We start from the raw sequence: 12,118 nt of genomic DNA on the forward strand, positions 1-12,118 counted from the left end.
ACAGGCATGGTTTAGTGTAGCTAGAATTGCCCCATTTGTGTCCTTCTTTTCTGCTTGTGTTTGAAGTTATGTCTGTTTAATACCTTGCTGAACTATAATTTAGAGCAGCTGAAGGAGTATGATTAAGAAGTATATAAGAACACTGAGATCTCCGCATGAATGCATGAGGTACCTTCCTGGTCTTTTTTTTTCTGTCTTTTTTTTCCCCTCCCTTCTTCTCTTGTAAGTGAATGCTGGTTAATTCCTTTTTCTCCTAAACTGAACCCCCTGGACTAGGCCAGAAGAGCAATGGCCTGGTGCAGCCAGGATATTCCAATATCCTCCTGCTTCTGAATGAAAAGCTGGTGCCTAAATTTGGAGGGACAGGACAGCCTTCTTAATTGCTGTCCTAAAAGGTCACACAACTTCACAGTATTAAACCCAGATTTTGCTTTACCCCAGATTTGGCTGCATTTCAGCCATCTCCAGAGCAAATGCCAACACTCTTGAGTACTCTGCTACAAATGACATTATGCCTCAAACTACTAATTATTATTACAACTAACCTTATTTTTCATAAACATCAGTGCCTTTCTGAAAATGCCCATGTTAAACAGTAATGCCCTGAAGTTTCAGGCAAGGATGAGGTTTTGTTGCTCTAAGACACAGAGTGGGTTGATGATGGATCCTCTGGAGATTGATTCCCAGCCAGTGCCTGTTCAAACAAACTGAGGGCAGATCCTCTCTGTCACCTCTGACTGCAGTGGGTTGCTATTCCCCAGCTCAGATATACAAAGTTAGCTTCTGTGAAGTCTGTCCTGCTCTATTAAACCTAGGCTTAAAGAATTTTCCATCTGGATATATAGAGAAGAGAGAAAAAGATGCACCACTCTCATTTAAATTCAAAGCATAGATTGAGCAATTTAGCCAACATCACAGAACATATCTGCATCACAACCAGGAGAAGATCTCCTGGACCATTAGTTTATGCCCTAGTTAGGAGAATAACTTGCACCCAAAGTTGGGGCACAGCATGTAAACCTGTGCTGAAGTGTCATTTACACTATTGAGTAGAGGTTGAATTACTTTCTTAACTGAGAGCTCTATCCTGTGTGCAGATGAACAGAGTCAAGCTGCAGCAGAAATCCTTTAAATGAAAGTATTTGTTAATTGGCTTAGTAATTTGTATTTGGCTGCTTGTAAAATGATTAAGTGCTCACTGTGCCTGGTACCACAAAACACACATACCAGAGCAGCAAGAGAGCAGCTGAGATGTGATTCAGGAAAGGGTGTGGAAGAATATACCCATGTAAATCTGTTTGCCATGACAGTTCCAAGTCAAATCTGCTTCTTAAGTATTTATTTCATGTAGCCAACAGCACCTTGGGTGAACTTTGTAACACGGTGCCCATGCACTTGTTCACACATTGCCTGGCCTTGAAACAACTTACTTTGAAGGCAGAGCACTTTGGCTGTGATGCCACTGAGCAATAGAGATACAAGACAAATTTAAGCCTTTCTATTGGGAAGCCACATAATAAAAGTGCCTGAACAACAACAGAGACCCTTCCTCTTAGAGCTCTGAAACCACAAGCATTGCAGCATGCTTCAGTCACTCATTCAGGCCTCCTCCTCTGTGCCTCTTTTCAGGCACCACATCTGTCAGCACTGTACTGGCTGATTAAAAGGTGCTTCTCCTAATTAAGAGAGAGAGCAGCTTTTCAGTTCTGCAGTTGATGGACTAATCATTCATAAATAAAAGGCTATCCTAGCTTCAGATGTTTTTTGCTATTTAAATGAGTGAGGCTTGTTTCACATTTTCTAACTCCTCACACACCAAGTAGGTAAGAAAACCTCTCTATATTTCAGAATAACCCCTGCTATCAAATTTGGAGCCATGACAGCCCACATGCTGACCACGACCAGAACCTCTGAGGACTTGGACATGCACACAGAAACCAACAATATGCTGCCTTAACTCAGTCTCTATCACTACCTTACATCTGCTCATTTGTTGCTGCTTCCCTCCACCTTATAGTAGGTGTGAGAAGTTCCCCCCTTTTTCCTTACAGGGTAGGCTGTCTTAAGCTCCCTCTCTTTCTAGGCAATTACTCTGCAAGTAGAAACAAAGCCAACAGAAGCTGATAATAATGTTTGATCATGCATGAAAAACACACGTTGAGAGAATGTTGTGGTTTGACCCCAGCCATGCAACCACTCACTCACTCCCACTCTCCTCAGTGGGACTGGGAGGAGAATTGGGAAAAGGTAAAACCCACAGGCTGAGATAAGAACTATTTAATAATTGAAACAAAGTCAATTGTTGTTGTTGTTGTTGTTACAATAAGAATGAGAAAGAGGAATAAAGCCCAAGAAACACAGGTGCTGCACAATAAAATTGTTCACTCCATCCTGCCCAATGCCCAGCCCATCCCCCAACACCAACTGGCCTCTTTTGGCCAACTGCCCCAGTTAATGCAATGTTGTTCCAGGGTATGGCATATCCTTCTGGCTAGTCCAGGCCAGCTATCCTGGCCACCCTCCTGGCTTCTTGTGCATCTGCTCCCTGGCAGAGCATGGGAAACTGGAAAGTCATTGACTTAGGATAAGCACTGCTTAGCAAAAACTAAAACATCAGTGTCTTACCAACATTATTCTTATACTGAATCCAAACCACAGCCCTGTACCAGCTATGGAGAAGAAAATTAAATCTATTCCAGCCAAAACCAGGACAGGGAAAGTTGAAAAGAACTGAGTGAAGAGTTACTGTCCCTTTTGGGGACTAATATTGCACTGCTCCCGTCATGAAACACAGCCTGGGTGAGGAACTGGAGCCTCAGATAGGCTTATGGTGGTCTGGGAAGAGGTTTCTTGTGAAAATAAAATAAAATAAAATAAAATAAAATAAAATAAAATAGACTATTTCAGTAGAGAAATGCTTCCTAATGCTCAGTCAGCACCTTCACTGTCACACTTTTGAACCATCCCAGTGCATCCTATCACTGGATGCCAGGAAGAAGAGATCTGCATTTCCCTCTCCCTTCCCCTTCTCGGGGTGGGATTGTGCTGCAGTTAGGGTCCAGGTCTGCAAGAGGGTCTCACAACTGTCACAGAGTAGATAATAAGAAAAACAATTAACAGAACTTTGGTCCTTTGGGTGATATGAAACAAGACACAGAATTATGCATATGACAATTAATGCTCCCTTCTGGCACTCCTGGAAGCCACGTGCTGGGGCTGAGCCTCGGGCTAGGAGCCAGCAACTCCTATCAGCTCTTCCTATCCTTGCTCCTGGAGGCCTTAGATATACTTTGTACTTCCACACTACATGGCAAACACAGCTTAGTCATGCCTCACGGCTCCCAAGGAGCTGGTTAGTCTCATTGCCCCCCTTACACTAATGGAGAAAATGAGCCAGAGAAAGGTTAAATGACCTTCTCCAAAGCACACAGCAAGGCAGTGATGGAATTGAGATCAGACCCCAGGGCTCCTGGCTACCAAATCTCATGCTAGATTAACGCACAGTGCCTGCATGCAGGTCCAGCTGTGGCTGAACTTTTCAGATGGTTATCCACATTTCGGAGCTAGCCAACCATACCAAGAAACCCAGCTCCTGAAGGATGATTCTGGCCTTTGCTTTCAGAAGGAGTTAATTACATGCCTGGTCCAGAGTGTGATGTGACAATCTGTTTGCAAATGTTACCCCAGTGGTTCATTTGAAGCTCCTGGCAAACACTTGCTGGAGAAAAGTGGAGGACCAGCAGCTACCCTACAAGCTGGATCCTTATTCACCAGTAATTTTGTTTCTATTGAAGAAAAACTTGACCAATACATCATTCTTCCTCAAAAATCAATAGATGTACAACAGAGAACCATACTAAATGGCAGACAGTAATATGATGCAGTTGCTGTATGAAGCATTGCTTTTCCCAATGCAACTTTTCTCGGTTATAAATTCAACTGGAGCTAGAGAAACAACCTCTTAGAAGAGGATCCTTATGCAGGCAGCATATCATTTGTATTAAACAGCTTCCAAATCAAGCCAGGGGCTCAGCTACTATCTCTGTGTGGCACTGAAGCCCAGTTAGTACTTCTCTGTGGAAACAGGGATGAAATTACTCTAGATTGCATTCAGTGGAAAACTACCATCAGCTTTAATGGCACAGGGCACATGGCACAGCTATGCTCCTCTAGATGCTGCATATTCAGGGCCAACTCTAGGAAGAGTCAAAAGAGGCAGACACAGCTGCAGAGCAGGCAGGACAACAACAAAGCTGAGGCACACTTGGGCTATGCCAATATGCAGAAATCTAGATAGATGGATGCTACTGGGGAAGGGAGAAGCAGAAAGGGGATTGGATTTTGGATTTACAGCCTTGTCCCCTCTTCCATCAGCTTGCAAAGGGAACAGCAAGTTGTCTCTGGCCCTTCTCTTTCCCCAGGGCAGGAAAGACAAAGCCTCACTGCAAAATTATTCCACATCTTTGGTCTTTGCTCTGCTCCTGAGACACTTTAAAGAATGGGGATTAGGATTTTCTTTTTGTAATATTGTTTGAATATATTTATCAAATGAGGGCAAATTTCCTTTTTTTGTTTTGTTTTGCCATATTTTCTTCCCTCTTTTTCACTAGATGAGTTTCTTTAAAACCTCAGAGAACTGAGACAAATTTTCAAAGCGCATGTGTGGGTCTGTTCTTATTTTTCTGGAAGAGCGACTCCATCTCTCAGACCATCACATATTATCCCACATGCCACCTCAAGTCTTTTTTGACATGTGGCTGACAGCTCCCCTCTTCCTCTCTCATCCAGCTGCAGTCAGAGAGCACTTACAGCACCTTTATATGGTCCCAAGACACACAGAGACCTTTGCTCTCCTATTTGCCCATCATTTCAGTAAGTCACAACATAAAATTCCTCTTATTCTGATGCACTGATTGTTGTTCAAATGTCCCCTGGCAGCCTCCCCACCTGGCTACTGAGGCTGATAAACATCCTCAGTTCTCTGGATGTATTCAACATGACTTGTATGTAAATACTGATGGACTTGGCTGGTGAGATTAAGTTATTGCCCAACAATCCCTACTCTTTGCTGGGTTTTTATACCCCTGCAATGGCACAGAACAGTAGGCTTAGCACCTAAACATCTGGATGTAAAGTGGTATGCAAACCACTGTGGTGAGCCATGCCATATAAAACTGACACATCTGTACCTTAACCAGAGCAAGAGAAAGTATTCTCAGCAATGCAGAGGAAAATTGCTCTGCAGCCCCATTCTGTGATGCTGTAGAACACATTATGTCCAAGTCTCCAAGGCTTTTGCCAAAGAATCCTGACCTTGTGTTTGCACCCATCCCACTCTCAGAAATGCAATCTTCAAACTTAATTATTCTCAGTGCATTACTAAAGCAAGTGAGCCTCTCATGGGTGGCTGCTTTCATGATAGGGTATCACCAATTTTCATTTTATCTGGAATATGAGATATTTTTCTAGTGAGGCCTGCAATTTGCTGTGTAAAGATGCTTCCTATCAGTCTGTGCTGCACGAAGTGCTTTTCACACAGCACTGGCTGTGCAGGCACTGGCTGTGAAAGTGCTCAGCCCCACAGCACTGCTGAGGTCCCTTGCAGAGAGGTGGGTGGTGCTGCCTTGCAGGCAATTTGAAGGAGCAGCTGTTTTCCCTGCTGACAGAGATGACAGACCAGAGACTGCCACTGCCTCATCCTCTTCTCCATGTACGATATTAATGTGCAAAACTGCCCCTTTGCCCTCCTACAGCTGCAGCTTCTTCTGCACAGTCATCCTTTCCAACAATCTGACAGTGTTGCAGTATAGCATTTCATTTGATTTATTTACTATGAGCTAACTAAAATTCATGTTCTTTGCTTGAAAAAATGCACAAATTTTAACTAAGAAAAGGCCAAAAGCCACTTTGAACAAAATTTGGACCAGGCTTTAAACCTCCCAGAATCCCATAATTACAAAAACTGTCCTTCATCCTTTCCACACCTTTTCCCTCCTCTCCAAGGGATACAAGTCAGGAACAGCATAGATTTAGGGTATGCCAAATTTACACCGGTTGCAGACCAGCAGAGGAAAGCAAACCCCATAGGTAAAAAAAGGACACCCCAGTGAGGCTTCACCCTCCACAATTTATACAAGGGCTGAGCTGACCTCACCTGGCAGAGTATCAGAGAGGAAAATCTCCCTTTGAACTATCCCAGGCTCAGCCAAGGAGGTTAAAACCTGCACTTTAAATCACACTTTTGTTCCCTTTGTAAAGAAACTGTGCACCCCAATTATGGATTTAACTAGCTGCAGTGTCTAATGACAGCTTTCTCACCTTCACCACATTCTTTACGTCACAGGTCAAGCAATGCCTTAAAATACAACACGTGGTCCTTTGAAGGTTTCTGTTAATTTCAGAGACTGATTTGGGGATTTTTTTCCTTCACATCACCATGTTATCTGCCCCTCTCCAGTCTATGATACAAGGATGCAACTTTAATTAGAGCATTTTTTGTCTGATAGGAAAAATCACAGTGAGAAGGAAGGTATTTGTTTCTCTCCATTTCTGTGTACTAGCGCTTTCAGCTGCCCACCTATGATCAGGATGTAATCAAAAAAATTATCATGCTCTTTGCTTGCTCATGTCCTCATTAATACCTCCACTGGCAAGGTAATTTCTCAGCCCAATGTGACTTAGCAGGGGGTAAAGCTGGCGTGAGACTGTGCAAAAATAGCCCAAAGCCACCAGAAATTGTTCAGTCCATTTGTTTCAGAAAAGTACTGAGAAAAATCCTGTAGTCAGATGCTAACAGGGACCAATGGCACACCATTCCTGGCTGTTTCAGGGCAGGCCTGTGGACTGCATAGCTGTTGGCTGTGCCCAATGCTGACTTGTGTGCATGTGAGTCTCTCTGTGCTATAAGAGACTTGACTTTTCTGGCCATGCTGAAGTCACACTTTCCCAGTGTTAGTGCATGGGACTCACAGGCTTTCATGAACACTTTGCATCTTTGGAGAAGTAAGGCTAAGAACAAGTGATTAAAATAACCAATACAAGAGTAAGGGGTCCAAATTACACCTCTGCCATGGATTTTCTGAGCCCAGAGAAGAACTTTGGCTCTGTCCACATTAGTCAAGTGCAGACTGAGGTTGTGCAGACCTTGACTGGTATCTTCAGAAAGTGCAGTCTCACTGCAGGAGTAGCTGTGTTAGGTGCAGTACTGCACTGCTTTTCAGATATGCTTCATATTCTTGTGCCACAATATCACAGTATTTTCACAGGGCAAGGTGGCTCTTAATCCCTCTTGGCCTTGGATTCCCATCCACAGTGTGAAAATATTAGTGCTTTCTTGCCTCACTGAAGCCCTGTGAGAAGAAATGTTGGTGAGGGGTCCTGATCATTTAGCAATAGTAAGTATTGCTGACAGATTTTATACTCTGTGGATCTGTGGAACTACTCTGACCCAACTGCTGCCACTGAACTTCCTGGTTTGCAAAATATTTTTTGCCTAGACATTATCTGTGGAGACTTAACAGTTTAGTGGCAGCCCAGACGTGGACAGGATTGAATGTGCCCAAGGGTAAGAGTGATATTTTCTGACAAGCACAGGTTTTGAGCATTTTACTGCAGTGCTCTGGAGCATTCTGCCAAACAGGCAGGAAAGTGCCTGTGTTCGGCCACAAATCTGCATGTAACCTGGTTCCTGACAGAATAATCAATCATACACCAGAGACTTTCAGTAAACTCAGGGTGCCAAACCTGCTGGCTGAGGGTCCTAGAATATATTTACAATTTGCCATCTTTCTGCAAGCTGCAACTTGAAGGAACTCTTTTGGGACATCAGTCATTCTACACAGCCTTCAGCTCCTAAGCCTACATGATCCAGACCTTTTTTAATGCTTTTATATAGCCAGAAGCATAATAGTCAGAAAAGGGTGTGCCTAGGCTGCTTCCCTAAAACAACACTTGAAATTTCACACAGCACCTTCCCTGCTCCCCAAACCAACCATATTGATGCTCCATCCCTGGAAGTGTTCAAGGCCAGCTTTAGTGGGGCCCTGAGAAACCTGATCTAGTGGGTGTCATATTTGTCCATGGTGGGAAGGCTGGAATTAGATGATCTTTAAGGTCCCTACTAACCCAGGCCTTTCTATGACTCTGTGATATCTCCTCCCTTGCACCTATCTACTCTGCAGTAAGAGGCACATTCAGATCAGCTCTAAATCAAGTATGAAAATCACCCCTGTCAGCATCAAGGCTTGCATCACCTGCAGCTAAGCAGTTTTACATTTATTGCTGAGAAGTCTGGCAGTCCATAATGATGTGCACTTTACTTGCCAGTTCTGAGTCCCTGATGCAGCTTTTGCTCCCTCCTGTCTACCTCTGGGCTCTTGTTGGTAACAGCCAGTTGTGACAAGGGCTCCTGGGCTGCACTTCCCTGTGTGACAGCCACAGGGGATGATCCTTTCCCATCTCCTCTTGGAGCTGACAGCCCTCTTGGCAGGCAGAACAGTGAGGGCTTCTGGCCATGATGTTTTCTGGGTGGTTTCCCTCAGTAATACCTCCACTCACTGTGAATGGCTGACCCTTGTAGCCCTGCCTCTCGCATCAGCTGCCTCACCAGGCTATGGCCCTGAGCTCACACCCCTGTAGTTTCCTTCTGGGAAAAGTCAAATATTTCCCTTAGGACTTCCCAGCCACCCTCTGTACAGTCATTTGTTTGGGTGCCATCCTCCTGTTGTCCAAGCTGTTTCCCTTCAGCTTGCTGTTGTGCCAGATTGTCACACAGTGTCTCAACCACCCTCCTTCACACCTTTTATGTTGTCCTCACCAGGGAGCTCCTGTGAAGTATGATTTTTGGCCTGCTTCCAAGCAGGGTCTTTCACTTTACTGGCTTCTGTCTGTGCCCAGCCAGCAATGAGACAGTCTTGAGGAGTAAGGCTCCTTGAGGAGGTGGAATGTCACAGCTTTACCATGTCCCTCCTCCACAAAACTCTCACTCCCTGGGGCCTGGGCACCCTGCCTACAGCACAGGTGACACAGCAGAACACAGCTTCTCCAACAGACAGGTGAAATCACTGTGACTGTATTTAAATTTTTTTTCTCACTAATAATGAGGTCTAGATTATAGTTTTCCCTCCCATTAAAGTAAGCTCAAATGGCGATCACTTGTGCTCAAGAGCTGAAAAAAAGCAGCAAATATTTCAAAACAATCACTCATTCACAGAAGAAAAACAGTACATTAAAAAACAAATGCTATACCCAAAACAAAAACAAAACATGTGAACTGTGAGTCAAAATGAAGGTTATGAATTTTTGAAATGTTTTTATACTTAATGAAATGTGACTCATAATATGGGGAGTGTAGATTTACAATGTTCTAAACTATTCATATCCTTTCTCTCAAGCGTTTGGATTTTACAAATGATGTGACAAGTAAATACGTTGCTTAGAAACCATGGTGGGCTTTTGAAACTAATTCTTTTGTTTCTGGGTTTTTAACTTGGCAGGTGTTTGGTGCAGTGGAGTTATCAAACTCCTCTGGTTTACTCTCAGACAGCACCAGTCATTTAAGGAGGGCTCTTAGATAAGGATAAAGCTTAAAAATCCAAGTCTCATGTTATTCTAGCTCCCTGTCTGCATGGCATGCCCTGAATACCTCTTACAGTTTCAGTCACGCTGTGTCCAATTCCTGAAACCAAAAACTCTTGTGAACCCCTGGGTTTTCTAGGAAGTATTTTCTATGAAGCTTTGAAACACAGGACAAACTAAGCCAAAGAGATGCTGTGGTGAGGTCATACTGCTTTTAAATAGAGACAGACAGAAGCAGTCTGAAATAATTTATAACTCTATCATCTAAGAGAATGTTAACCAGGAAATTGAGAAGTAGGAGTACTTATAAACGCCACCCTGATCCCAAACTCCTTCCACAACCCCAGAATAGCTGGCATTACTACTAATATGATCTACAGCAGCACATTTAAACATGGTTAACATTTAAATTTAGGTTTCATAAATTACACCCTGCAAAGATGGATAGAGACAGCTCCTATCTCTTTGAGGTATTGTTTCATTTGCAAATTCAAGCAGATGGTGCACGAGCAACTAATGACTCAAAAAATCACCCCTAAAAATAGTCCAGAACAAGGTGTGGATTTATCAGGGAAGGAGGGAACAGAAAAGACTTTACTTCCCCTTCCCATTTCTCAGGCACAGCTTCAGCAGGAGCTCAGTGCGCCCAGAGCCATACAGCAGCAAGGACCCCATCCACACCCCATTTTCAAGAATCTCTCCCTGTCACCTTCCACAGGGTGGAGTTCAGATGAGGAAATGGGTTCAGCTCTCCCCACTTTCTCCACACCAAGCATGTGTATCCAACCAAAACAAACCACCCTGGGAAACAGCATCTTCATTAAATGTACCCTGCACTGCTCAGCACAGCCGTGCGGCACCACTGAAACTTTCAGAGTCCCAGTCAGGTGGGTAGTGCTTCATGAAAACTGACTTTTCCAAGCAAATTCTATAAATACTTGTCACTGCTTCCTCATGAGGCCATACCCTGCAATATAACGTACCTCCAGCAGGAAGCCAGCTTTGCTGTCACTCCCCTGTTTGTGATGATGTTGTACCCCTGTCTAACCAGGCTCGTACAGACTCTCTGGGAGGCAGGGAGTCCCTCCAGGACGTGCTGTGGGGTTTGGGGAGGGGTGAGGGACTGCGTGGGGGAAACCTGCCGTGCAGCCCAATTATGTAAACCACAAATTCCTCAGAGCACCGTGCCTGAGCAATGCCTGGCAGAATGCACTGTTCACAGCCATCCCCAAAGCAATGCTGTTCTGAAGTAATAAATATTAATAATTTCTGGTTAAAGATCCCAGCACAAGTAAGCCTCAGCTTGAAAAGTAAAATGTTACTCTATGAAAAGTAGGAGGGCCTCTGGCAATTTGAACAGCTACAGGAAGGTAAATGTTATTATTTACTGCACATATACAGGCAGAAAATGTGTATTAAATCACACTTCACTTGTTTCTGTGAAGCATAAAACTCTCCTTCTCTACATATCTTGTTGTTTTCTCTTGCTCATACTATGAGTTCTTCCACCTCTGTTCCTCGTGTCCCTGTCCTCTACTGCTGAATACACTGGGAAGAAAGCACTCTCCCTCCATTTTTGTTAAGAGCAGAGACTGATACCACAATGTTCTAAGTGTTATACTTTAACTGATCTGTTAGCCCATGCTTAGTATCTTTTTGTTTTTTGGCTTGTCTTTTCTGTTTATTATGCAATAAAAAATAGTTGCTGTTGGGACTTGTGACTGAACCACCTCTGACATATATTATTTCGCTGAAGCATAGCTCTTTTCTCCATTACAAATGCAGCTCTAAATTTGTAAGACCTTGCCTGTGCTTATGTGTTTCCCCTCTCCTCTTGTGACATCCTAAATAAAAATAATATTTAAAAATAAAGGAAAATATATGATAATTATATACAATGGGCTAGAAGAAAGAGTTGCACCAGAACACACTGGGTGAGGATCTCACTACATCAGCCAGGTGAAGCTACCAGATTCTGAAGTGGATTCTAAGAGAGAAGAAAGCAACCATTTACCTTGGCTCTATCACTTACTCAAAGGTGTGTAGATGAACCTGGTTCTGAGTGAAAGTCTTGCCATGTCAAATAAACCATAAAGTCAAATTCTGTGCTGGCAGGGGGAAGATGCAGAATGATTTACTGTAGCTCTTCTAACATTCACAATACTGAGTGAGATGCCAGCATTCTGCTTCATTAACTAGTCATTTTGATAGCATCTTTTTTTTCTTTTTAATTGTAGTAATTTTCTCTTCTTTGCAATTATACTGGATGCCTAAATCCCTCTACATAAATTGTAGCCTTCTTTTTGAGGGGGAAACTGGCCACATAAGCTGGATACACACTCTCCTCTGAAGCCAGAACCTGAAGGGAAGGAGCTTGAGCTAGACTCATCAAAATATTATCTTTACCTTGCTCCCACAATGAGCTGGTTCCTGTTGGCATCCAGGGCAAGCTGAGAAAAGTCATGCACACCTGGATAGGTGAAATTCGACACCCAGGGCTTCAGATCTGCAATGGAAAAGAGAAAGCAGAAAACAGTAAAGC

The 12,118-nt window shown here is 43.5% G+C and overlaps 1 protein-coding gene across 6 annotated transcripts in view; it reads right to left on the reverse strand.

Annotated features, from left to right (window-relative positions):
• The window catches only part of SEMA5B (semaphorin 5B), a 265,987-nt gene that overhangs the window by 105,775 nt on the left and 148,094 nt on the right, over positions 1-12,118 (reverse strand). For all 6 annotated transcript variants that reach the window (XM_064717685.1, XM_064717686.1, XM_064717683.1 and 3 more), the window contains one exon: positions 11,983-12,082. In XM_064717685.1, the coding sequence (XP_064573755.1) occupies positions 11,983-12,082 (100 nt within the window). The remainder of the gene's footprint in view (positions 1-11,982; positions 12,083-12,118) is intronic.

This window comes from Zonotrichia leucophrys, chromosome 7 (assembly GCF_028769735.1).
Source record: "Zonotrichia leucophrys gambelii isolate GWCS_2022_RI chromosome 7, RI_Zleu_2.0, whole genome shotgun sequence".
Classification (NCBI taxonomy): domain Eukaryota; kingdom Metazoa; phylum Chordata; class Aves; order Passeriformes; family Passerellidae; genus Zonotrichia; species Zonotrichia leucophrys.